Source organism: Panthera leo, chromosome E3 (assembly GCF_018350215.1).
Source record: "Panthera leo isolate Ple1 chromosome E3, P.leo_Ple1_pat1.1, whole genome shotgun sequence".
NCBI classification, from domain to species: domain Eukaryota; kingdom Metazoa; phylum Chordata; class Mammalia; order Carnivora; family Felidae; genus Panthera; species Panthera leo.
Window position 1 is genome coordinate 7,561,481 of NC_056694.1, and position 25,561 is coordinate 7,587,041.

Here is a 25,561-nt window from a genome sequence, read left to right on the forward strand (position 1 = left end):
TATTTCACTGTCCATTCATTGATTCAACAAACATCTTTGTGCGAAGCATGGGAATAGTGAAATGCATAAGATATATCCCTGCTCTAGAGAAGTTTTGGTGTAGTGGGGAGCTCGGACATGCATGTAAGTGGGGTGAAATGGGGGCCCAGAGGAGGGAGGAGCTGCCTGTCTCTGAGAGTCCAGAGAGGCTCCTAGAAGTGAAGTTTGAGTTGAATTGTGAAGGACTAATAGGGTTCACTGGTGAACAAGGTGGGAAAGGTCTTCCACACAAAGACTGGCATGTCCAAAGTTCTAGAGACACGAACATTTGTGGCCTGTATGGAGTTAGGAGCTCAGTCTTGAAGGAGGGTTGCATATGAGCTGGTGGCAGAAACCAGAGTTAGGGGGAAATAAGACTGGAAAAGTAGTCAAACACCAATTTGTTCATGCCTAAACTCTATTTTTATTTAGCAAACACAAAACATCTGTTTTTAAGTGTTTTAAAACAACTGTTATAAGCACTTTATAAATGTCAAGTAGTTTAGTTCTCATCATGATCTGATTATTATCCCCATTTTGTAGGGGAAACAGGCATGGAGAGATTAAGCGACTTGCCCAAGGTCACTCAGCTGGTAAATGACAGAGCTGAGATTGGAACTGTGACATGTGAAAAGTATTGATCCTGGGGAAAATGTTGCTATGCTTCTATTAATTTCAAGGATGTTCTCAAGGTGCCTTGCAGACACCAGGAATAAAATGGCTCATATAACTTGACGTGACTCTCCTAAGGTTTCATATCTATCCTGGAAGATGGAGGGTTAAATAATTAATTCAACAAAGTCATCGGGAGGTTCGCACATTCCAGGCCCACAGTCAGGTTGGCCAAACCTGGACACCCGGTAATGATGTCAAAAGTAGTAGGTCCAGGACCCTCAGACCCCACACCTTGGACATGATTTGGCATCTTGTGAGGGTCTGTTCCTTGCTTTGGTGGGCTTCCCCCCCCCCCCCGCCCCAGTCCTCTGCCAGATAAATCAAGTGTCTTGGCTTCACAGGGAGCCCCTGCCTAGTGCAGGTGGCAAGGGCCCAGAAATAAACAGTCCAGTAAAGGCTGCAATAGGGACGGAGCCAGCACTGCGGTGGGGCACAGACAACAGTGTGGTCAGGGAGGCAATATTCAAAAGAAGCTTGAGAAAATAAACTGGATTTCCCCAGCTGAAAAGGAAATAGAACTGGAGTTGGGGTGGAAGGCATTCTGAGAGGGGACAAGACCCAGCCCTGTGTGTTATGCAAAGAAGTTTGGGTCTTCTCCTGGAACCAATAGGGAACTCATGCATGGTTTTGAACAGCAAAGTTATATGATCTAATTTGCATTTTAGAAAGATATGTCTGGCAGCTATTTGGTAGACGAATAGAGAGGAACCGTCCTAGAGGACAGGACATAGGCAAAAACCAGGGTAATAGCATTTGGCATACAGTAGAAGGGATGGATTTCAGCAATATACAAAAGGTAGCATTGACAAGATTTAGCCACCAGTGACATAGATTGCTAGCCTTATATCAACAGCCATCTCCCTTTTTTCTTTATTAATACCGTTTTAGCTGTGTGTATGACGAAAGACCACCTTCCTTGTAACTGGCCAACCTCTGAGCAGAAGTTAGTGCTTCTGCTTGGCAGGAAAGAACTTGTGCTTTCCACCCTACCCCCCCTTCCCAATGGACGAAATTCAGGTATGATTGTGGAAGCTGCTTGGGGCACAATAGACACGGAGACGGAAGCTAGGGGTTCAGCATGGCAGAGATGTCCCCACAGTCCTGGAGGATCTATTTTAAAGTGGTCTCTTCAGCCACTGAATTTTTGGGATTCTTTGTTATAGCAGCTTGTCCTATACAGTAACTTGACCACCTTTGGATATGGGGAATGAGGGAGCGAGAAGCTCCTGAGGGGATAGTGACGCTGTTGACTAGGCCAGGAGATTCAGAGAAAGGGCAGGGTTGGGCAGGGTGGGGTGGGGTAGAAGAGGATTAATTTAGTTTTGAATGTGTTGAATGTGACATGTTTGTGATCAGAGGTGTGTAGGAAATGTTTTAACAATCAGCCCTTCAGGCAAAGGCAGCTCTGATCTGAAGCAACTCCCAATGTCCATGGTGTAACTACTCCCACCATGACAATTAAAAGTTACTGCTATCAACCTGACTTCACTAAACAAGGAGTTGGGAAGAGAGGTGCACTCTGGGCTCTTGTGAGCTGGCCTGAACTGGCACAAGCTGACTCCAGCACACCACTGTCTGGGAACAAACAGATGATGATATTCAGGCTGCAGTTGGACATACACCAAGTCTACATCTGGGGAGAGATATCTGGGCTGGAGATGGAGCTTTGTGAGCAATTAGGGGACAGTTAAAGTCACAGTAATAGAGGGAGTCACCAGTGAGAAAAGGAGGCTGAAGTTGGGATCCTGTAGAAACTCTGTTTACGGATGCCCTGCGGAGGAGGACGAGAGGACCAAGGAGAAGCCTGAGAAAGAAGAGTTAGAGGAAGGAGGAAGTGTCCCATGACTCGTGAGAGTCAGGGTCTCCACATGTCCTCTAGGGCTTCTGCTTTCTCAGAGAAGTTGGTCGTCCACTGGCTACCTGTGTATCCTTCTCCTCCCCCAAACCCCATCCTTCCCATTATCATCTAAAGAAGCTCCTACCAAAACCCAAATACCTTTATTTCAAATTCTCCTCTCACCACTGCCCCACCCTTCTACACCCCCTCCAGGACAAGATTCTCAGAGCTTTGGCCACTTTGACTGTCTCCACTGCCTCATTTCTCACCCTCAACCTATTGCAAGAAAAGCATTCATTGCAAGGGCTCCTGACAAAGTCACCCATGGCCTGCCTGTTTCTCAATGTCACGCACACTTCCCAGTGCAGGCTTGCCTCATCTCTCTGCAGCATTCAAAACAGTTTTACCATTCCCTTTTTGGAACATTCTTTTCTTTTGGGTTCCAGAACTCCACATTCTCCTGATTTTCCTGTTAGCTCTCTGGCTTCTTCTTTGGCAGCTTCCTCTCCTCTGCCTGACCTCTAATGTTGGAGTTCCTCAGGGCTTGGTCTTAGGCCATCTTGTCTTTTCCCTGAACCTCTTTATGACTTCATCTGCTCTAAAACGCCACTCATTCTTAAGGCTCTATTCCAACTCATACTCTTCTGCGGAGCCCCAGACCTGCGTTGACAACCACCCTCTGAGTATTCTTCTGAGCACCTCTCCTAGGCACTGCAAACCTAACATGTCTCAACTTAAAATTTTTGATCCCCACCCTCCCCCCGCCAGTGTTCTGCTCTTAGTCAATGCACTTCCAAGCCACCAGCACTGATCGTCATTCCAACGATCATCTACCACTGCCTCCTCTGTAGATTATAACCTCCCTGCAGGCAGAGGAGGGTTCACAGTTCATGGTCATATCCTCAGTGCCCAGGACGGTGCCTGATGCATCATTGGGACTTAGGTGAATATCTGCTGAACGAGTTCAAACAAAGAAGCGTATTAGCATGGAAAGCAAAGCAAGAGGAAGCACTGTCAGATGCACTACAGAGATTAATAAAATTGGGTTCTAGTCCTAGGCGGCCAGTTTTTTCTTCCTTCCTTCCTTCCTTCCTTCCTTTTCTTTTCTTTCTTAATGTTTTATTTATTTTGGAGAGAGCACAGTGGGGGAGGGGCAGAGAAAGAGAGAGGATCTGAAGTGGGCTCTGTGCTGACAGCAGTGAGTCTGATGTGGCGCTTGAACTCATGAACCATGAGATCATGACCTGAGCCGAACTAACCAACTTAGCCACCAAGGTGCCTCTGGGCTACCAGTTTTTTAAGTGACTTTGGGGAAGTCACTTTGTCCATCTGTAGACTGAGAGGAAACTGAAGGAAATTATCTGTAAGGTCCCTTCCATATGCTAATGCCTAATTGACATCTATCATCTACTGCTAATATATCCTTGAATTGGTGAGGGCACATACATGGGATTTGTGCATAAGACTGACTTTGTTTTCTTATTTTCTTAAAAATAGTGTGCTGTGAAAACTTTTTGTAATGCCTATAAGAAGTGTCTGTTTTGATACTTTCACTTTTCAATTGGATGAGGACTCAGTGAAGGCTCTTCGGTGACTTGAACCTTCCAAAGCATGTCCACAATCCGTCAGACTCTCATAACAATCCAACGTGACTTGCAGGGCAGACAGGAAGGCAACACTTTCATTCTCATTCCTTTGCAGGGAGGGTCCACTGGAGGGTTACTCAAGAGGTTAGTATTGGTATTCCTGCACGTTAAGTCGCTAAAGCCACCCTGGTTCATATCTCAACTCTGCAGCCCTAGGAATCTGTTTCCACTACTATAAAATGGGGACAATGCCAGTACTTAAATTCACAGCACTGTCGTGAGGACTAAATAAGTATGGACCTCAAAAAATAGGAGTTGTTATTACAGTGCCATGCAGCCCGGCAGAGTTCTACAAAAGCCCAGGGGGCAACGCTGGGGAACTTCCTGGGCATGGATGGCTCTTCTCATCATTCTCAGGTTCAGGGTCCCGCACCATTCCTCGGGGACTTTCAGAAGCGTCCCTCTACAGCCTCAAGACCGACTGCTCCGTCCCGCGCGGGTAGGGAGCTCTCGAGCCCTGTCCTGGACCTTGGAGGGGCGTGGTCTCACTGGAGCAGGGGCGTGCCGAACTCAGAACTGGGGCGTCAAGCTCCCCTACCCAGTCTGGAGCCGCCCAATCCGGGAGGGTGGGTCACGTGACCAGAGAGCGGTTTTCCGCCCCCCCCCTCCCGCCCCTGTGCCGATACCATCTCTTCCAGTCCCAGGGGGGATGTCCTGCTCCTTTTCAGAAAACGAAGCATTCTTTTTGGTCCGTTTTGCGTCGAAATAGTGTGGTGTGATATCTTTGTTGTGACGGGGTTAGTTCTTGCCCCTTAAGTGGTCTTTTGCCTTCTGGCCTCCCCCCACTAAGGAATTGGTCTCGCCCAGCCGGGCCCTGGGCGCGGCGGCGACGGCCGCGTCACTGGCGGGCGGGATCCCTCCGCTCTGGGGAGAGCAGCGCTGGACGGTTGAGTTGGGGTGACTGAGGAAATCCATCCGCGTCGCCGCCGCTGCCGCCTCCGCCGCGGAGGAAGACAGGACCTCCCGCGCTGCTCTAGCGACCCTTCGCAGAGTCCCACCGCCACAGGTACCTCCGCTGGCAAAAGGAGTCCTTCTCTCCCCCAGCCCCAAATTCCCATGGGGGAACCTCTCTTCCTTCTGTCTCCTGGTCTGGCCTCTCGGGAGCGGACGTAGCACCCTAGACCTCCCCTCCCTTCCTCTGGCTCCGTCGCTCCCAAACCCGGAAGGGGAACTGGGGTGGGGGGGACCCTTGTTCCCAGAAATGCACGCGCTCCTTGCACCGTCCGAGGCGTTTTGCCTGACCCCAGACCCTGTCGCAGCCCCTCCTGCCTCTTGCTCCCTGAGAAGTTTGGGGGCCAAATTCCGGGCTTTCTGTAGGCCCCGTCCCGCCCCCTTTCCCCCCCATCACCGCCCTCTCGTTTGCCCCTGGGTAGCACCCCTCGTGTCCTCTTTGCACCTCTGGCGGTATTCGCCTTGCAAAACTCCAGAATCTTCAGAGAGGCAGGCAAGGCCGCGAGGCCACCCTTCCCTTCGCCTCCACCCTACCCTCAGATCCCTTGGGTTCTGTCGGTGTTTTCTGGCCATATTACCCTAGACCGGAGACCTCGGCACCCTGCTCCCTCTACTAGCCCTAACCTCAAGCCCAGCTCCTGGGCGCCCTCACCCCACGCCTAGCTTTCTTTTGGGCAAAATGGAGGTCGTGGGGGCCGAAGGGCCAGGCCCACTGCGCTTTGCAGCGCGGCACCGGCCCGCGCCTTCCAGCTGCCAGATCCGGGACCCTCCCATGTCCCCTCCCCTTCGCCCCGCCAGACCCGCGGAGGCGGTGGCACCCCTGTTTCTCCTTGGGGCCCCGGCTACTGTATGCCCAGAATCCGGGGGCAGCCGAGGGGGCTCCGGCGAGTGATGGGGACTGAGGGCTGGGAGCGTCGCCCCCGCCCCCAGCGGCTTCTTCCTGGCCTGCTTCCTTCTGCCCCCAGCTTCTGGCATTGCCGCCCGGCCTGGGCTGCTGGCGGCTAGAAGGAAGAGGCTTTGTCCTGAGCTGGGGCGGTGGAGTGGGAGACTCTGCCCCCCCCCCCCCCCCCCGCTTTTTTGGAAGGGCATCCCCCGGCGCGAGCGTAAAACGCTGAACTGACAGAGGGGAAATGTCAGGGGGAAAGAGGAACGCCCAGGGCCTGGGGGAAGTGGGAGCTGGGTGGGGGACGCCTGGGTCGGCAGAGAGCAGTGTGCATGGCCTGATCACACAGGTGTCCAAAGAGTGGGGCAGGACTCCGGGGCCCTGGAGCGGAGCCAGCCTGGCCCCTGGGGCCCCGGCGCGGAGCCCAGGGACTGGGCTTCTGGGGTGCCGAGGGCGCGAGGCCGGGCCGCTTGGGGCCGCCAGCTCTCCCGCCCGCCCGCGCCTGGGAGAGAGCAGCTCCGCGCCTCGGGGCCGGGGACCTCTCCTCGGAGCACTAATTACTCGAGAACGGCTCCCACGGGCTTACTGCGGGCGCGCCGGGGCGGGCGGCCTCGGCGCTGGAGGGAGCAGCGACTAGGGGCTGCCTTCCCCTCCACCTTCGCCTCCGCCCGCCGGGGGCGGCTAATGGGGCGCAGCCGGCCCGGGGATTATCCGGGGTGAGCCGTCCCGAACCTATTAGCGCCAATCGGCTTTCCCAAATCCTGTAAACAGCCACCCTGGCCGGTTCTGGGTCGGGGCGGGAGGCTGGGTCGGGCGGGGGCGATGGGGCCGGGGGTGGGGTCACCCACCCTACAGGTCTCTGCCGTGGATGCGGTTGCCTTGGCAACAGGGCTAGGGTGGGGGCACTTCACCAATGAGGTGCTCTCAGTCCGGGTGACGGTTGCCTAGGCAACCCCACGAACAGCCCAGCTTCCCCCTCTGGTCTCCCCCACCCCAGTCGAAGCTGGGGTATGTGTGGAGGGTGTGCGGCGTGTGGGGGTGAATTTAAAGAGGCACCGCCCCTTTTAAAATTAGGTGCTAGGAGGGCGGTGTCTGTGCGGCCCGGGAGGACGCCAGGTTTGTTTTCTAAGGGACTCTCCCCGCCCCCCCTCCTCCTTCCCCCCCCCCCCCCCTTCAGTTCCTGCCGCGGGTGTCCCGCCCGAGCTGCTGTCCGAGGGAGGGGTTTCCCCTGAGCTTCCTCTTGCACTTCCCGCTCCGTTTCCGGGGGGCGGAAGATTGGGGAAGTCAGCTCTTCCTGGGCAACATCCCTTCTGTGCCAGAGACCCCAATTCAGCCTGGGGGACCGCGGCCGCCGTTGCTGTCCCCTCCCCCCTCCGACCGGCGCTTACCCCTTCCGGGCCGGGCTTCAACCCCGCCTTTTCCCCCCCTTCTTCTCCGGCGGCCTTGGGCCTGACGTCAGCCCTGCATCCCCCAGGCCTCGGGCCAGCGGCGAGGAGCTGTCTCCCCCAGCCCCCGTCCCGCGGCCCCCAGCCGCCCCCAACCCCGCCCCACGGGCCCGGCGCCATGAGTGAGCTGGAGCAACTGAGACAGGAGGCTGAGCAGCTCCGGAACCAGATCCGGGTGAGGGCCTGGCCGCTGGGCTGGGGAGGCTGGGCAGGCAGGGCCAGGTGGCCTGCACGTACTGGGTGGGGGGAGGGATTTGTGTGTGTGTGGCTATCCTAGTAGCTCGCTGTCTTCTCTCCACTCCCCTGTCACCTCTTTCCCTGTCTCCTCCTCGCCTCTCCTGTCTCTCTGATGGTTCTGCCATCCATCTCTTACAGGATGCCCGAAAAGCATGTGGGGATTCAACACTGACCCAGGTGAGATGAATGCAGGGCCGGACGTGGGGTTTAGGGAAGGAGCAAGTGTTAGAGGCATACTGCTTGGTGGGCCACACCACCTCGAACCTCCCTGAGCCCATTCTGCTTCTACCTCCAGATCACAGCTGGGCTGGACCCAGTGGGGAGAATTCAGATGAGGACACGGAGGACCCTCCGCGGGCACCTGGCAAAAATCTATGCCATGCACTGGGGGACAGATTCAAGGTGTGGTGTGCGAGTGGTTGGGGCTGTGTGCCGAGCTTTTGTGTTGCCCTGGGCTGAACATAGCAGGCAGAGTGGGGTGAGGGTTGCAACCTTGCTGATCTGGTGGGATGAACAGGATCCCCATGTTGTGGACATATTTGGGGAGGCCATGGCTCCCAGACAGTCCCAGGGGGTGGGAAATAGGACCGAATGAACAGGGACTTCTGGGCTGCTGCTGGGAGTAGTCTCAGAGGGCCTCCCACCAGATGGGTGAAGGGGGAAAGGTGTCCTGCCTCCGGGGGGAGCTTCCTACCCTGACTCCTCTGCCTCTTCCCTGCCACTTTTTAAAAGGCTGCTGGTCAGCGCCTCCCAGGACGGGAAGCTCATCATCTGGGACAGCTATACCACCAACAAGGTAGAGGTGGTGCCTGAGGCTGGATGGGGCTGGGCTGCAGGCCCTGGCTGGCTCTGACCTTGGGCACTGCTCCTCCTCTCTAGGTCCATGCCATCCCTCTGCGCTCCTCCTGGGTCATGACCTGTGCCTACGCGCCCTCAGGGAACTTTGTGGCCTGTGGGGGGTTGGACAACATCTGCTCCATCTACAGCCTCAAGACCCGTGAGGGCAATGTCAGGGTCAGCCGGGAGCTGCCTGGCCACACTGGTGAGAGGGACCTGGCAGGGTTTGGGTGCTGTTGCGGGGGGAGGGGCTGTGCTGCCCTCCCTGAGAGACCCGGCTGACCAGCCCCTTTCCCCAGGGTACCTGTCATGCTGCCGCTTCCTGGATGACAACCAAATCATCACCAGCTCTGGGGACACGACCTGGTGAGGCCCTGCCAGGGCTACGTAGTCAGGGCTCACCAGTACTTCCTCCCCGGGGGGGCCCCTGCCTTGGTGCTTAGCATGTAGTACACGCCCTGAGAGGGTGAGGGGCTTCTGAACACTCTGCCTCCCTTTCCTGTGACCCAGTGGCTCCCCCCAACCCCCCCCCCCCATGCCCCTTCCTTGGAGGAGGCTCTGTCAGGGCTGGGCTCACTTGGAGGGGAAGGGGGGCAGGGACCTCTCTCTGACCCCTTCCTTCTTCCTGTCATCTCTCCAGTGCCCTTTGGGACATTGAGACAGGACAGCAGACGGTGGGTTTTGCCGGACACAGTGGAGATGTGATGTCCCTGTCGCTGGCCCCTGATGGCCGCACCTTTGTGTCAGGTGCCTGTGACGCCTCCATCAAGCTGTGGGACGTTCGGGATTCTATGTGCCGACAGACCTTCATTGGCCACGAATCAGACATCAATGCCGTGGCTGTAAGTTCTGGACAGAGCTGGGCCGGCCTGTCTCTGCCAGGCTCCTGGCCTTTCTGTGCCCTCATCCCACTCTGGTCCCATGTCCTGCAGTTCTTCCCCAATGGCTATGCCTTCACCACGGGCTCTGATGATGCCACGTGCCGCCTCTTTGACCTGCGGGCCGACCAGGAGCTCCTCATGTACTCCCACGACAACATCATCTGCGGCATCACCTCTGTTGCCTTCTCCCGCAGCGGCCGGCTGCTGCTCGCTGGCTACGACGACTTCAACTGCAACATCTGGGACGCCATGAAGGGTGATCGTGCAGGTGCGCTGGGGATGGGCGGGGGCGGGGGCCGGGGCCGGGGCCGCCAGCCGGTGGGAGTTCTGATGTTCTTTCCACACAGGTGTCCTTGCTGGCCACGACAACCGCGTGAGCTGCCTTGGGGTCACTGATGATGGCATGGCTGTGGCCACAGGCTCCTGGGACTCCTTCCTCAAGATCTGGAACTAACAGCTGCCACCCCACTGAGCCCAGGCCAGGAGGGGCCCTGCCCGTGCCCACACTACAGACCGGGAGCTTTGGGGCTGGGTGCACACCAAGCCCCCCTCCCCGGGCCACCGGGCCTTGGGTCCCTGCTCCCCTACCCAGGTTTGGTTCCTCCCGGGGGCCCCCACTGTGGAGATGAAGATGGGATAGAATGGGGGGAGAGGAGGGGCAGAAAGCCCTCATCCTTTTGCTGCCCTGGGGTTGGGGCCTCATCCCTCTGGAGGGCCAGAGGCAGGAGGTAGAAACTCCAGGGGCTGGCTTTTTTAAAACTGGTTTTATTTTAATTTTTATTATATTTTCAGTTTTTCCATAAAGGAACCAATTCCAACTCTGTACCTGGTCTCTACCCTTGTGTCTTTCTCAGTGCAGATCTCTGTCCCCAGGGCAGACAAGGGCGGGGGGGGGGGGGGGGGGGGGGCGGGGGCAGGGTTTGGGCCCTTGTAAGCAAGGGCCAGAGAGAAACTCCCACTCCTTCTCCAGCCCAAGCGGAAGTCAAGCAGGAGGACCTGCCCAGCAAGGCCACGGGTGCTCACACACACACACACACAGCCCCCAGACTCTGGCTGGCTGACCACAGCTGCCCCGGCCCACAGCTCAGTTCCTAGCTCAGAGCTGTCTTTCCGATCACAATGCCCCTTTCCCCAAGACAAGACACAGAATCAAGAGGGGAGAACACACACCAAGTTTTATTGGGGAAAGGGGAATATTTACAGGGGCAGGTAGAAGAGAGGGGAGTCACACAGGGTGAGGGTGGGGGGAGATTGTGGGTCCAAGGCAGACAAGGGGATACAGAACAGCCCCTGCACCCACCCCAACCCAGGAGGGTGGGAGAGCAGCTGGGGCCCAGGAAGACGGGTGGGAAAGGACAGCAATGGGGGTGGAGTCCCTGGGCTGGGGGGCTCAGGGGCTTGTAAACATTGACCACTCTCAGAAGGGGATGGGGGTGGGAGAGGGCCCCCCCTACACTTCCTCACAGGGTTAAGGCCTCTCCAGGCTCAAGGGCCCCCTAAGTTCAAAGTCTCTTTAGCTGGGGGGAAGGGGAAGGAAGAAACAGGGAAGAGTGTCACCCCCCTCCCCTGCATTGGCTGCGGCAGGGGTGGGGGCGGTTACATTCAGTCACAACAGTACTCCCCCGACACCTCTAATGCCGCCAAATACTGGCGTGAGGAAAGGGGGAGCTGGGGGGCCAGCAGCAGCAAGACATTTCCCCCTGGCCCATCACCCCCTTATTGCTTTAGAGAGAATATTGTCTTTTCACGGACGCTAACACTGTTGAAACCAGGGAGAAGCAGGTGGAGGGTGCCCCTCCACCCCCGAGGCCAGCTTTATCCCCCAACACTGACCCAGTTGCCACTTTGGTGCAAAACAAAACAAAACAAAACAAAAAAAGAAAAAAAATGTGGTCTAAGAATGGATGGGGAAAGAAAATGGGCCACTCCCCATTTCCCCAGGGCAGGAAGGACAAATACATTCATGGAGGGGAGGCAGTGGCAGATTCCTGCCCTAATACTGCACTCTGAGCAATGAGGTCAATGGGAGAAGTTAGATGAGAAACCCAAAAGATACAACAAACTGTTAAAAAAAAAAAAAAAGAAAAGAAAAGAAAAACACACACAAATGGAGACAAACCCAGGCAGGTGATTGGGAATGAGAAGTTGGTGAGCAACAGAAGGGTGGCCTTCCCCTGACCCAGGAGAGACGACACTTCTATTCTTGACCCCCACACCTTACCCAACATTAAAAACGCATCAGGGGAGCAGGGAGGGGGAGAGGCCACCGGCTCCTCTCCCATTTGGTCAATGGGGGGGGGGGGTTCAGAGCAGGGCTGGGTGGTCCACTTCCCACACAGCTGGCTGCAGGCGGGGAGAGCTCCATTCTGACAGCCCCCACACTGCAACCCGAAGCCCCATGCTGCCCACTCCCTTGGCCTCCTAGGCCCTCCTCTTGCCCCTTTCACAGGAGAAAACAGTCAGTAAGTGGTGCCTCTCTCTCCAGCTCCCGGAGGAACTGCTCTACTCCCACCTCGCACGGGGTTGAGGCAGAAGGCGCAGCAGGGGCTTGTGGCCCAAAGAATACATTCATGTGGCAAGGCAGGGAGCTGAGGCTTTCAGCTTCACACCCAGGCCGTCCCCCCAAATGGCAGCAGTGGGGGAAGCCCCTCACCAGGGCCAGAGTGGAAGTCCCGTCACCCTGACGGCCAGAAGAGATTGGCACCGGCTGGCCCTCTCCCCCTCCCCACCGTCAGCCAGCACAGGATGGCAGCCTAGAGAGCTGAGGCGGCCCGGCCCATTTGTGCAACTTTCCCCTAAAGCAGCAAAGCCAAGGGGCTACTTTGGCCCCCACCACGGACACCTCTGCCACGGTCACAGCAACAAAGGGAGCCGTTCACAGCGGGTCCGGCCGGCGGGGCTGAGGGGGCCTCGCTGTGCAAACTGCTGGCACCCCAGCTTCCAGTTACCCCAATGGCCCACCTTGCGGGGCAGGGAGGGTAAGTGCAGCCTTGGGGGCCAGGCAGGACAGGTCCATGGGGCCTGTGTCCCCACTGCCCCAAAATAACAGTGTGTTTTTTTCCTTAAATCTCCTAACCTTTTTTTTTTCCATTTTCTTTTTTCTTAAAAAACAAAAACAAAAAACAAAACACACACACACACACACACACACACATACACAAAAAAAACCCCAAAAGACCTCTGTGGACCTTCCATTGTCACCCTCACTGTCCCTACAGGGGGAAGGGGTGCTTAGAGTCTAGTTTTTAACAATTTTTGTCTCTCCTAACAGTTTTCTTCAATGCGGTTTAAAATGCTTTTTAAAAAAAGAAAAAAACAAAACAAAAAAAAAAACCCAAAAAACAAAAAAACCAAAAACCCTTCCCCCCCAATCTGTAAAGTGCCTCGTGGTGGGTGAGTTAAGGTGCATCGTGTGGTTTGTAACAAGTGCTGGGGACCCTGCCCCTGCTTCCTCCTATGCTCCCGTGGGGAGCCTGCAGGCTGGGGACCCAAGGGTCCAAGCCGCTGCTGCTGCCCCTGGCCTACAGCCCAGGGGCTGGTGGGACGGGCTGGTCAGTAGTCATCCACGCTCTCGATCTCACCAGAAGGTCCGTGCAGGGAGTACCCTGAAGCCGGGGAGAAGCTGGGTTTGAGCTCTCCCCAGGCCCCCGCCCCGTACGAGTAAGAAGCCTCCTTCATGGCCGCACCCCCAAACTTACCCAAGATGCTGGGATCCGAGTGCAGCATCAGAGCCCGCCTCTTGGCCTTGCTGCCCTCCCCAGGGCCGAGTTTGGTGCTGTGGTTGGTCTGAAAGGCTGTCTGCAGGGAGCCGCCGCTCAGCCAAGCCTCCTGCGGGGCGCAGAAGGAAGCTGGGTCAGCGCGGTGTGGGGCGATCTCATCCCACCTCATCCCACCTGCCGGGGGAGCCAACGGAGCCTCACCTGCTGCCGCTGCTGGCTGGCTTTCTGTTTGGCCCTCCGCTCCAGGAACTGTTTGGCAAATTCTTTGGCTTCCAGCGTGTCCCCCAAGCAGGACCGGATATAATCGTGGACATCGTAGGGGGATTCTACCTCCTTGAGGATCGCTACAGCCATGGGCACTAAGGGGCAGGAGAGGCGGGCTGTCAGGGCCCACCCGATGCAGGTCGGGAAGCCCCGGGCCAGCCCGGCACCCTCAGGGGCTGCTGCCCATACCGTCCAGGCTGCCTGTGGTGCTCAATGTGTGCAGCATCTGCTCACACCACTGGGTGAAGCCGTCCTGGGGCCTGGGGATGCCCTGGAGCAGCTTCAGCAGCTTCTCTTCCTCCTCTGTCTTTTTGCGCACAGGCCGGCCTGACAGGTGGCTGTACGAGTCACTGAGTAGGATGGGGACGAACCGGAGGCATGAAATCTGCTGAGGCAGGTCAGGGCCTCCCCCTCCGCCCCGCCACGCAGACAGACCCCGGCACCCACCTGAGAGAGGGGCTGCTCCGGCTGTTCTTCAGGCCCAGGCTGCGGGCCAGGCTCCCGCTGCTCTTGAGGGTGTCCTCCCAGAGCCCCAGGCCACCGCTGCTGCTGCCCCCGCTCTTGTCGGGCCCGCCCCACAGTGGCCCAGCCTCAGACACCCACTGGTTCAGAGGAGCAGCGCCCAGGCCCCCGAGCTGCTACAGATGGCAGAAGTCAGGGTGACCCAAACACAGACACACGCACTCCAAACAGCTAGGTGGGGAGGGGGGCTCGTTTAGGTGGCAGAGCGCAAGGTGAGGGCCGCCCAGAAGCGAGCGCCTTCAGAGTCAGGTCTGTACCTTGGGCTCAACCATCCCTCCCCCCGCTCCCCCCACCCCCGGTCACCCTGGGAACTGTAACTGGAAGGGGTTCCTGAGGGCTCAAGACCGGCCGATCGATCGGTGGGGGAAGGGCTGGCCCGCCTGCTCACCACACGGTGGTTGGGGGCCTGGGCCCGCGACGGCTCCCGAGGCGGGGGCTGCTTATGCAGCTGCCGCTCGCCCTCCAGCTGCAGCTCCAGCAGCGTCTTCATGGACAGCCCCTGCTTGGCCAGGCCGGCCCACAACGGGGGCGGGGAGCTGGGTGCGGGGGACGCCGGGACGGCGGCCGCTGCCTGCTGCTGCTGCAGCAGCTTCAGCAGGAGCTCCTGCTGCCGCACCTGGAGCGGGGAGACGCGAGGAGACGCGGTGAGACACGGGAAGACGCGAGGAGACGCGGTGAGACACGGGAAGACGCGGGGAGAGCGCGTGGCCGGCCGCGGGCCCCAGCCCGGCGGGGGAGGCCCAGCTGGGCACCCACCTGCTTGCGCCGGAACAGCTCCTCTTCTTCCTGCCGCCGCTTCTGCTCCTCCTGCTGCTGCTGCTGCTGCCGGCGCTTCTCCTCCCGCCGCTTGCGCTCCTCCTCCTCCCGCTTCGCCCTGAGCTCCACTTCTCTGCGCTCTTGGAACTGGCACAGGAAGCCAGCTCAGACGGCAGAGTGGGGGCACCCAGCCTTCCCCTGCGTCGGTCTGGCCCCTGCCACCCCAGGACCCCAGCCCCCTGAAGCCCACTCACTTTGTGTTGCAGCTGGAGTTGTTCTAGAATTGGACCCTGAGTCGAAGAGTTAATTGGTATGTCCCAAAGACTGGCCTCACCGCCTGCAGGAAGCAAAGCAGCTGCAGAAGAAGCTCAGGGTGCCGCCGGGCTAGAGCGCAAGAGGGTGGGAGCAGACACAGAGCCCCTGGCCCGCCCCCCCGGGACTGGGGCACTGGGGTTCAGAAAGTGGGGGCAGGGGACAGGCTGGCCACACACCTGACTGTGATGAGGCTGAGGTATGTATGTCCCAGAGGGGGCCCGAATCCGGCACCGACAAGGACCGGTTCATGGTCGGGAGCAGGTTCTGGTCCCCGCCTCTGAGGAGCAGAGCGAGGATTCTCAGGACGGGAGTCCCTCTCGGCTCTGCCCACCTCCCCCCCTGCACAGACTGGCCCCGGACCTGGGCGGTTTGAGAGCTTGGAGCTGCTGTAGGAACGCAGTGAGCTGCTGCTGGGGCGGCGTCAGGTCCCCCAGAGCGGCCTTTTCCCGGAGCGCGCACTGCGGGAGCTGCCGGCTGCAGACACGGAGACTGGTGTCGAGCGGGGAGAGGCCACACAGCCGGCGCCCGGCCTGACCCACAAGGCCTTCAAGGCCCCCGTACCTGCCGACCAGCTGCAGAAACTGCTGGTGCTGCAGCTGCTGGTACAAGGCCGCGGCCGCCAGCTCCTGCTGCTTCTTCAGCCGCTCCTGGTCCATGTTGCCCTGAGTGGGGGCCAGAGCGCTTCTGTGCCTCTGACCTGGTCTAGCTCCGCACCACCCGCCGCCATCCGTCCGGCTCCCGCTTCCCCGCCCTGCTCCTCTCCAGGTGGACGTGCTCACCAGCAGTGGGGGTGGTGAGGGTCCCGGGGCAAAGGGCACGCGACCCCACATCTTGATCACCTCACCCAGTGGCTGGAAGCCCTCATCACAGCCCCGCTTCACAAGCAGTGCCATGGAAAAATAGCCCGCCTGGAACCACTCCGCCATCTCCTGTGTTGTAAAGGGGCCTGGACCAAGGGAAAGGGGACTTCGGTCAGAAAGCTACGCCAGAGAAGCCCTGAACGAGAATGAGGTCGTCCTCCTGCCCACCCACCCCCGCCCCCTGAGCTCCCACTGCATGGCTCCCACTCCCCACGAGCACCTTGGATCTCCCCCTGTGGGTCCTTGTAGAACCACTTCCGGGCCGCACCGTGGCTGAGAGGGAGGGCAGTGGCAGCTGCTGAGTGGCGCAGACCCTGGGCCTGCATGGCAGCCGTGAACTGCTCTTCCTCCAGGGAGCTGTCCTGCAGGGAGGCCACCAGCTTCTCTGCCTCCTGGGAGACCAGGGAGAGAGGGAAGGCTCAACGGCCCAAGAAGGCAACACCAAGACGAGGCCGAGGCTGAGGTCAGGGTGGAACCGGGAGGTCAGATCACAAGGCAGACAGACGGGGAAAGTAGGAACTGGGGGGCGACAGATGGAACAACGGCCCCCTGTCCTCTGTAGGGGAAGATCCCTAGAACCTTCTTAGGCTTCTCCCACACCTGCTGCAGGTGCTTCAGGCCTTCATCATCCTCCAGATCTCCGGGTGGACCAGGGGGTGAGCCCACCCCGGGACTCAGCTGCATCCCCCTCATATCGTCTAGGAGTGAAGACAGGAAGTGCAACAGAAAATCCCGAGACAGGAAGGAAACACCCCCCCCCCCCAACCACCCTCATTCCAGAGGAGAGCACTGTGATTCTAGCTCTCTCCCCGCCCCCTCCAAGGAAGGGGAGCGTCCCCCGCCCCCATCAACCCTAGGCTACCTTCAGTCGCCGGCAGGTCTTTCTCTGTAGCATCGTCGCCTTCCCCGTTAGTTCCCCAGAGCGGTCCCAAGGTGGGCAGTGGGGGTGGGGAGCTGGAGTTTTCCTCCTGGGGAGGCAGTGGGGTCAGCTCCTTCCCTCCTGAAAGAGAAGGGCAATTACCAGAATTCAAAACCAACCAGCTGGAAGGCCTTAAAGATGACTTGGCATAAACCCTCCATCTGTGGCCAGAATCTAGGCCTCTGGACACCGAATCCTCCCACCTAGCTTTGGTCGACCCCGCTAACATCCAACCAATCAGCACCACAAACCCCACTTTGCGACACCAGACACGTCGGGAGCATGTCCGGGTCACCGCCTAGGGCTGTACACGCAACACCACTCTTGGCACCACGTTCCTTAAGTCCTCCAAGGAATTTTCACAGGTCATCTTGATTACATCGGGGTCTCGCCTGGCACCCTGCCTTTCAGACAGCCCCGTTGCGTTCCTCCCGCCCGACGACACCCGCTGTTCTCACAGGCCACCTTCTCCTGAAGGCGGGTGGACAGCTGGTGCCTAGCCTGGTGAGGGCCTTCTGCCTGCCCGCCTCCTCTCCTCCCCACCCCACCCTGCTCCTTGGGCTCACCCGCCTCAGGGCCCGCCTCATCTAGCGCTTCAGAAGGTTCTTCCTCCTCTTCCTCCAGGCCCTGGAAGTCGAGCTCCTGCTCCTCAGGAATAGGCTCCTTGGGGCCCTTCTGCACGGGGTTACGGAACCCGGTGGGGACGAGGGGCAGAGGATGAGTGGGAGAGGCCCCTGCTGGGGTAGGTCCCGCCACCCGCCAGCACAGACCTTCCCCTCGCCCCCTCACGAATACCTTGAGAGGCAGAAAGGCCCCAGAGGCATCAAAGGTGCCCATCTCCTCATCCTCATCGTCCAGGCACCATTCGGGGAGCCCATCCTTGTCCTCCTCAAAGCCGTCAGGCCCTCGGCACCTCCGCAGGTGAGCGCTGCCTCCCCCACCCCGCCCCTCCTCTTCACCACACCCTCCTCGATCCCCTCGAATATCAAATTCAAACTTGCGACGCCGGTCCCCATGTTCCCGCCAGCCAGCAGAGCGGGGACCGCTATCTGCGCAGAAAAAGTCAAGAGAAGGAGAATCAGTATCCTGGGCAAGCTGGCTTTCGCTCTTCTGCTGCCCACTGGGAACCCCCCGCCCCCGCGCCCCCACCGGGAACCGGCATCTCCAAGTCTGCCCTCCCACCCGCTCCACTGCAGGAAACTTTCTGTTCCCTCCACCCGGCTGCGGGAACACACCCTCAGGAAGCTCTTGCCACCAATGCCCCCCACAGCACCCATCCGGCCCCAACCTCACCAGGGCTGGCTGAGCGCCAGCGGTCGCCATCTCGCCGGGGTCCTGCCCCAAGTCTCCAACTGCCTTCCTCCTCTTCCTCTTGCTCCTCTCGGAGAGAACGCCAGTTCTCGCTATCTGAGCGGGCATGTTCCTTCCTCGGGCCAGCCCCTCCCTCCTCAAACCCGGATCGCGCTTGGAGACGGGAAGACACAGTCAGTGGAAGGGCAGCCACGGTTCCTGGAAGACTCTTACTACACACCTCGCGATAAAGGAGGAGCCCAGCTCTGGGCCCTCCTGCTCCCACCACCTCCCTCGGGAAACACCTTCCCCTCATGTGGTCACCCATTTCAGTCCTCCCCCCACCTCTCAGGGACCCTCAGGACCCGGCCATCGCCCTTGTCACTCTCCATACCTCCATCCCTCCTGGCTGACTTCTCAAACCTTCTCTCGCCTCTGCGGAAGGAAAAGGTGTTGGTCAAACCAGGACAGCTTCCCCTCCCCAACCTGCAGCATCTCTGCACAATTTATCCCTTCTGCCCTGAGAAGGGTGGGGAGAGGGAGGGCTGGGGGGGGGGGGGGCAGTTAGGGAAAAGTCAGTCTTGGGAGGGAGCCCAAGGGGACACATTAGAACAGGAGGTCACAGGACAAATGGGAAGAGAGGAAGGCAGCAGGGAGCTGGGAGGCAAAGAGGAAGACTTGTGACCAAGGCTTATTCAGCAAATCCCCTGCTGCTCTCTAATGCCAAAGGCGCGGAACCCCTCCACACGACACCAGAACCCGCCACAGGGCTTCTCTGCTCTGCCATGATGCTGCTAGCACCTGTCATCCCAACTCTGGCTACGCTGGATCTCCCGGGGGTTTCGGCCAAAGGCCCCTTCGCCTTCTTCGATGCTTCTTTGGTAAAAGCAACTGTCACCACGGCCTCGGCCTGGAGAAAGGAGGAGATGCACGTGGGAAGCCTGCCCGATCGTCTCTCTGCACCCTCAAAACCATGGGCCCCACCTCGGCCCGCCCCTGGACACGTGGTCACCCCCTCTACCTCGGCTCCGAGTGCTGCCCCTGCCGCGGGAGGCGCCACCTAGGGGGGGGCCGGCCCCCTTCCCCATCAGCCTCAGCACAGCCACACTGTTCACTGACAGGGAGAAGTTTCTCTGAGGAGGGAGCCAGGGGTGGGAGTGAGGACCCAGGCACCCGCCGCCCCCCCCCCCACCCCGCCCAGAACCACAACCTCCACCACCTGTCTTTCCAGCTTTGGCCCCTCTCTGCAAGATGAAGACCCAGCACCCTGCCCTGCAAGGCTCCGGCCCAGGCCCACCTGCTCCTCCTCAGTCAAAGGCTCCAGCGCCAGGGGCTGCAGTGGCTCCTCCTGCAGCACCGCAGCAAACTCCTTGTCCTGCAGCTCATCGGGTACCTGTCAACCGGGGCAGAGCGGAGGTCCCACGTGCTCCTGGACCCCCTCCACTGGCTGAGACCAAATGGGCAACAGGGCCACACACCCCACGCTCTCGCCTAGCCCCACCTTGTTCTCCTTGACGTAGAGAGCCAGCATCTCTTCTCGCCCGTAGCGATAGTCAGCCAGCTTGTATTTGGGCATGGCAGGGGACGGGGGTGGAGAGGCCACACTGCCACCGCTGGAAAGGGCCCTCAGCCTAGAAAAGGGACACAGGAAAGGAGAGAAACAGGAATCCGGGCAGCCCTCTTCTTCCTGGTTTCTCTGAGCCATCCAAAGCATGTGTGACTCACCACTCAGGCCCAAAATTGAGGGTCTCTGCTGCCATTGTGGAGCCAGGTGTATCCTCAAGGTCCGAGGGGCTGAAGGGACAAGGGGGGGGGGGGGGGACCCGGCGTTCACTCTCCAAACACCTGGGGAGACACGGGGACACTAGGCCTCGGAGACAACACATTAGAAAACCACAAGAAGAGAAAAAATGGAATCCCGCCTAATGAACTCTGAAAGGACTCACCTAAGCCAGCCACGTGCCACTCACACCATGAGTTAAGTGAACTGTCGCGACGGGGGAAGACCTGGGGGAAGGAAGGAAACAGGGCAGCTGGAGCCCTTTCCAGCTTCAACAAAGGGTACCTCCCTCTACCCCAGACTTACTTGGCAGCCTTGCCCCAGGAAGCAGGTAGGGCCAGGCCGGGGCTCTCTTCAGGCAGGGGCCTGTGCTGGAATGAACCAAGGTCTCCAAGCTACAGGACGCTGACCTGACTACAGTGGTGTCCAGGGAGGGAGCTTCACATCAGGGAAAGATCCTTACGGAGAGGCAAGAAAATAAAACTGGGGTTAAACTAACGGGCCGGATGGGTCTCCCCACCTCTGGCCCTCCTCTGGCCCGCAACATGGGGAGATCCACAGCTGCGGGAGGCTTCTAGTTACCCGGCGCAGGGAGCCACGGACCCTGCCCTTTCTCATCTCTGTCCCCCCCGCTAGGCCTTAAGACCAGTTAATTGACCCAGCAGAGCTAACAGAGGCGCTGGCATTGTGGCAGAGCACGCCAGGTACCTCTCCAGGCCTAAGCGCCCCCGCAGGGTGGCGTGGTATTTGGGAAGGGGCTGGTTGAGGCATGGGGGACACTGAGAACAAAGGTAAAACACAAGCAAGCAAGGAAACCAACAAACAAAACATCAGAGCCACAAATACCCTAGAGACAAAAAAACATCAGTTATGGAAAGAATTACAAATGCAACCTAGGAGCAAAATTACCTCCCTCCTGGAAACTCTCAGGGCCACCTATTTGGCGGCTAGAATCCAGGGATTTCATTTGGGGGGAAAGCCAGTGGAATGGGAGCGGCGGTGAGGAGCCCCTCCCCCAGGGCCAAAGACAGGGCAAACGGAAGGCCATAGGCAGGTGAGTCCAGCCAGTGCCCCCTTGGCCTGGTTTACCCAACAGGAATCCACACTTTTCCAGGGATCGGGAAGAGCCCCATCACAACTACTAAGAACCAAAAAGGGAACATTATGCTACAAACTAGGCAAAAGCCCCTCTCACCATAAAGTAAAAATGAGGTTGACAGAAGTAGTGGCAGTGGCAGTGACCTGTCCTCCTAAGGAACAGCAGGAGAGGCTCTCAGGGGGCAGCGCATCCCTGGCGGTTCTGAGCAAGGATGGGTGGGTGAGGTCTCAGGGAGCTGCACAAGGGCTTCCCTCACTGGCTGGGGAGGAGGCCGGACCAGAGTGCCTCCACGGTTTCCATCAAGTCCAAGACTCCACGATTCTGCGAAGAAAGGCGGAAGGGTTTCTTCCAGAGGGGTCAAGGGGCAGTAGCTCTCACAGCTGCAGACGGGAAGACAAAGCAGAACACCATGACAGAAGTGCGACCCGCTTCCAAAATCCTGGTGTCCTAGGAGGAAACCCAGCTTTGGAGGTTGTCTAGAACAGGGTGGACTTGTCCCTGGCATGACCATCTCTTCTGCAACAGCCCCAACTGGACATTCCTGGCGACAGAGCACACCACGGCACACGTGGCTCTCAGGAGACACATGGTGTTGAAAAGGGGCACCTGGGTGGCTTAGTCCATTAAGCGTCTGACTTCGGCTCCGGTCACGATCTCGTTGTTCATGGGTTCGAGCCTCTCACTGGGCTCTGTGCTGACAGCTCAGAGCCTGGAGCCTGCTTTGGACCCTGTGTCTCCCTCTCTCTCTCTCTGCCCCTCCTCCACTCATGCTCTGCCTCTCTCAAAAATAAATAAAAACATTTGAAAAGCTCTTCCTTTCACTGGATTCACGCAGGCCTCCCAGGACAACAGAGTAAGGTTCCTTCTTTCCATGCTACAGCCCTTACCTAATCTGCCCAATCAACCTTGAAGACACTATGCTAAATGAAACAGCCCAGTCACAAAAGAGCAAACACCACAGGATTCCTCGTTTGAGATTCCTTGAGCAGCCAAATTTAGAGACACATAGAACAATAGGGGCCAGGGCTGGGAAGTGTTTAATAGGTAAGAAGTTTCAGCCAAAATGGGACCAATGAAAGAGTTCTGAAGATGGGACAGTGGGGACAGTTGCACAACAACGTGAACGTACTTAACCTTGCAGAATGGTACACTCAAAAATGGTTAAATGGCCTGTTTTACCACCCCCCCACCCCGGCAGGAGAAAAAAAAAAAAAAGGTTTAGGGGGAAAAAAAGAGACATTTGGGAATACCTATTACATACCGAGGTCCTCCTCACTCCAAAGAAAACACCCCACATTCCTGCAAACAAACCTCAGGACAGGCTGTTCTGAGCCTCTTGCGATTCTTTCCAGAAGAGCCCCATCCTCATGGAAGTCCGCTGTGAGACAACAGGGACAACTCACCCTCCCTCCCTTCCAGGGAGTGGCAAAGGCAGCTCTCCTCTTCCGGCCTTCACCTTTCTGTCCCGGTCACAGACTGGCAAACTGAGGAAAAGTGGTTCCCGGTGTGAGAAGCAGGGAAACTGCAGAAGCAAGGAAAGGCAGTCAGGGCAGAGGAAGCAGAGGAGCGGCTGGAGGAAAGTCACGTCTCCGGGCTGGCCTGGCCACAGGGGGACCTGGTCCAGCAGCCGGTGGCTGTCGGGTCGTCCTTCAGACCAAAGGAAGCACTGCAAAGCAGCACACGAGCTGCCAGTGGTTCCCACCTTCCGACCAGGCGTGCTTCTGTGTCCTCTGAGCCAGGGGTTCTCAACTGGGGGCGCCTGCACTCCAGGGCACATGTGGCGGTATCTGGACACGGTTTTGGTAGGCATGACTTGAAAGGCGCTACTGGCCTCCAACAAGGCGCATGACAGCCCCCCACAACAAGAAATTAGTGGGCCCAATGCGGCGACAGTGCCCGGGCTGAGGACGCCTCCTCCATATCACAAGCGCAGGTAAAGCCTGCTCTGTGTTTACAGGGAAGAACAGAAGACAGGACAAACCAAATTTATTCCAGTTCAGTCTCCCCTAAAGGCAGGGAAATCTTTTCCTAATTATACTGTCCCTTGAGAGAAATCTGAAACCCTGCCAGGAGGGAAATCCTTAAGAGATGAAAAAAATTGTGCAAAGTTTCTCTATCACAAACTCTCGAAGCCACCTGTTTGGATCCCTTTCCAGTGAAGGAAAGGGCCGGGACAGAGAGCAGACAGGACTGGGGGCAGCACCCTTTCCTGGCTTCTTGATCTAAGCGTCTCCTCCAGGCTCCTTCCCGCTTACCCGCCACCCCTACCTTCAGCACCTGCCTGCCTCATCTGCCTGCCCAGCTCCCTCCATCCCCCTGCCCCATCTTCTTTCTCAGGCCTTGGTACACCCTCTCCCTCCGAGCTTTAGATTTATTGCTATTAAAAGGCTGCCCCCTGCTGGAGTTGAGGGAAAAAGATATACTGGTCCAGGGTGTTCACAACAGGCTTGCAGGAACAGGAGGGAAGCCTGTTCTCTGGGGTTCAGAACCCTGAGAAGAAAAAGATCCCAAGAATGGGCAGTCCTAGCACACGCTAAGTTAACGTTATTTCCTCATTCCATCAACCCTAAAATTAGCCCCATTCCAGAGCTATGTGCCTTGGCACAGAAAGGTACCACTATTAACAGAAGTGGAGTCCCAAATTCCCCAACATCTGAGCAACCAACAACCGCCCAGTCCCAAACCTGTTGGGAAGTGACTCTGCCCTTTCTCAGGATGCGAAGATCCTCCAGGCCCAGGAGGGTAACTGAGAAAGCTCAGAAAGGGGTGCAAGCCCATGTTTCCCCCACCTGGTGAGCGATCCCAGCTCTCTCCTCTCTGAGCCATCATGACAAATAACGCCCCTTGGCACGTTTACCAGTTAAGTTTTCAAAGCGCTTTCACACTTTACCTCATTTGATCCCTTCTACCCACTTGCCCAGTCTTGGGACCTAGCCAGGGAAAACAAGGAAGGAAGGATGCAGCTGGCCCCACAGGGGACCCCATGTCCCCAGACACTCTGTTCGAGACTGGAGAAGGGATGCACTAGCAGCAGAAGCACCCTGAGTACTTTGTGAGTTTCAGGCCGTTTTAAATTTCCTTTAGTTTTATAAATCTTTCACGTAGCAATCTCTTCTCCCTTGCTGTTTAAATTGAGACTACTCTTTCTACCCCTAACTCCAACCACAGACAACAAACTACAGTCCTTTAATTTCTCAAACGGCAACAATACTAATCTGTCCCCTGGCTTAAAAAGCCGGGCCAGAGGTCTAGGAACACAACTCACTTGACTGTAACCACCATATAGGTCTCCTAAGGCCCTGGGTCCCCAGACCAAGGCAGCAACACAAAATCCAGATCCGTCTCGATCCTTCCCAATTACACACCAGGCCAACAACTAGAAACTAAGACTGGAGCTGAGTGAGGGTGGGTGGCCTGAGACACACAGGGAACAGTACAGATGAAGGACCTAGAGAGCAAACTCCCACATCGTGAGTGGCAAAGGGGACTAGCCTGTCGGCGCCCATAGGGCTTCAGATGCAGAGGCGGGGTGGGGTGGGGGGTGGAGGGCTAAGGTGCAACTGCCAGCTCAGAGGAGCAGTGGAGAGATTGTGTGGAGGCTGATCTTTGGGCAAACAGCAATAAGGAGAGGGCAGTGAGACTGGGGCGGGTGGAGGAAAGAATGGGCCAACAACAATTGACTTAGCATCTCCCAGGGCCGGGGCCCTATGAAGGACCAGACCTGGGAGCTTACTGGGAATTCTAGTAACGGCTGGGTAAGAAATGCGAGATGAGGGTTGCTTTTAAGTTAACTTAGGAAGGAAGAAGAAGGAGGGGGGAAAAAAAAAAAAAAGCCAAAGTGTGAGGGGCCGTGGCCGGGGAGCTGCTGCATCAGAGGCGCTGGGCTGGGAAGAGCCTGGCCTGGAGACAGGAGAGACTTAGGTGTTGAAAACGGTCAGGCAACAGGGAGCAAGGAGACCCCAATGACCAAGCACTAATGTCGCTCGTGGAAAGCAGATTTAGGTGAAGACCCAGTGGAGGTGCTTTGGTTAAGAGGAAAGGCTTCCACGTTGGCCAAAGTCACGGAACGCCTGGACTTTCAGAGCCGCTGGGCCCAGCTAATTACGATAAGAGCCCGGAGGCACGCCGGGGAAGTCTCCGGGGACCGCCGGGCATTAGGGTCGGGGGGCCCCGGGCGGGCCAGGCGGAGGATGCGGATGGACGGGAGGGGGCCGGGCAGGGCCGCCGAGGGGCCCGAGGGCGACCGTTAGGAGCGCGGGGGTGGGAAGGAGGCGGGCCGCCCGGGAGGACGGCGTGCCCTTCAGGGAGGGGGCGCCAGGTGCGCGGGGCGAGGGCGGCCGCCCCCCGGGAGGGGCCCGGCCTCCCTCGGGGCCGTGCCGGGGAAGGGCCGGCGGGAGTGCGGACGCACCGGGCGGCTGCGGCGGCGGCGGCGGCCTGGGCAGAGGCGCGGGAGGGTCCGTGCCGGCGGCCCGCGCTCTCGCTCTGGCTCTCGCAGGCTCGGCGCGGCCGCCTCGGCGTCGGGGGCGGGCCTGCCCCGGGCCCGGCGGCGGGCCGGGGTCCGCGGAGCCGCCGAGCGCTTACCGCGGCGGGCGGGCGGCGCGAGGCTCCGGTCCCGGGGCGTTGGCGG

At 58.3% G+C, this 25,561-nt stretch overlaps 2 protein-coding genes across 7 annotated transcripts; one reads left to right on the plus strand and one right to left on the minus strand.

Annotated features, from left to right (window-relative positions):
* Positions 1–5,026: 5,026 nt before the first annotated feature.
* Positions 5,027–10,233, plus strand: GNB2 (G protein subunit beta 2). Its single transcript, XM_042921361.1, has 10 exons — positions 5,027–5,182; positions 7,485–7,630; positions 7,831–7,869; positions 7,988–8,094; positions 8,425–8,488; positions 8,572–8,734; positions 8,829–8,895; positions 9,170–9,371; positions 9,462–9,678; positions 9,758–10,233. The coding sequence occupies exons 2-10, from the start codon at positions 7,574–7,576 to the stop codon at positions 9,862–9,864; spliced, it is 1,023 nt and encodes a 340-aa protein (XP_042777295.1). The 5' UTR covers positions 5,027–5,182; positions 7,485–7,573; the 3' UTR covers positions 9,865–10,233.
* Positions 10,234–10,568: 335 nt separating this feature from the next.
* GIGYF1 (GRB10 interacting GYF protein 1) lies at positions 10,569–25,550 on the minus strand. 6 transcript variants are annotated; one of them, XM_042921355.1, is made up of 29 exons: positions 25,516–25,550; positions 22,338–22,456; positions 21,031–21,255; positions 20,142–20,293; positions 20,002–20,062; positions 19,781–19,849; positions 19,557–19,686; positions 19,353–19,448; positions 19,077–19,188; positions 18,857–18,965; positions 18,450–18,490; positions 18,059–18,229; positions 17,561–17,814; positions 17,332–17,440; positions 16,709–16,846; positions 16,447–16,544; positions 16,067–16,238; positions 15,766–15,932; positions 15,548–15,648; positions 15,347–15,460; positions 15,163–15,263; positions 14,926–15,008; positions 14,672–14,818; positions 14,304–14,531; positions 13,841–14,031; positions 13,583–13,743; positions 13,331–13,488; positions 13,109–13,238; positions 10,569–13,015 (listed from the first exon to the last, which is right to left on the minus strand). In XM_042921355.1, the coding sequence occupies exons 6-29, from the start codon at positions 19,813–19,815 to the stop codon at positions 12,963–12,965; spliced, it is 3,099 nt and encodes a 1,032-aa protein (XP_042777289.1). In that variant the 5' UTR covers positions 19,816–19,849; positions 20,002–20,062; positions 20,142–20,293; positions 21,031–21,255; positions 22,338–22,456; positions 25,516–25,550; the 3' UTR covers positions 10,569–12,962. The 6 variants fall into 6 exon arrangements, with proteins under 6 accessions (XP_042777289.1, XP_042777290.1, XP_042777291.1 ...); XM_042921356.1 differs by lacking the exon at positions 25,516–25,550 and adding an exon at positions 25,343–25,439; XM_042921357.1 differs by lacking the exon at positions 25,516–25,550 and adding an exon at positions 22,637–25,080.
* Positions 25,551–25,561: the final 11 nt, after the last annotated feature.

Excerpts from the sequence above, each read along its gene's own strand:
- GIGYF1 (XM_042921355.1), bottom strand. The coding sequence starts at position 19,815 with ATGGCAGCAGAGACCCTCAATTTTGGGCCTGAGTG. Across the intron at positions 16,239-16,446 it reads GCCTGAAGCACCTGCAGCAG|GAGGCAGAGAAGCTGGTGGC; the intron begins GTGTGGGAGAAG and ends CTGGTCTCCCAG. Across the intron at positions 15,461-15,547 it reads TTTCTGCAGCTGGTCGGCAG|CCGGCAGCTCCCGCAGTGCG; the intron begins GTACGGGGGCCT and ends CCGTGTCTGCAG.
- GNB2 (XM_042921361.1), top strand. The coding sequence starts at position 7,574 with ATGAGTGAGCTGGAGCAACTGAGACAGGAGGCTGAGCAGCTCCGGAAC. Across the intron at positions 8,095-8,424 it reads CACTGGGGGACAGATTCAAG|GCTGCTGGTCAGCGCCTCCC; the intron begins GTGTGGTGTGCG and ends ACTTTTTAAAAG. Across the intron at positions 9,372-9,461 it reads CAGACATCAATGCCGTGGCT|TTCTTCCCCAATGGCTATGC; the intron begins GTAAGTTCTGGA and ends CATGTCCTGCAG.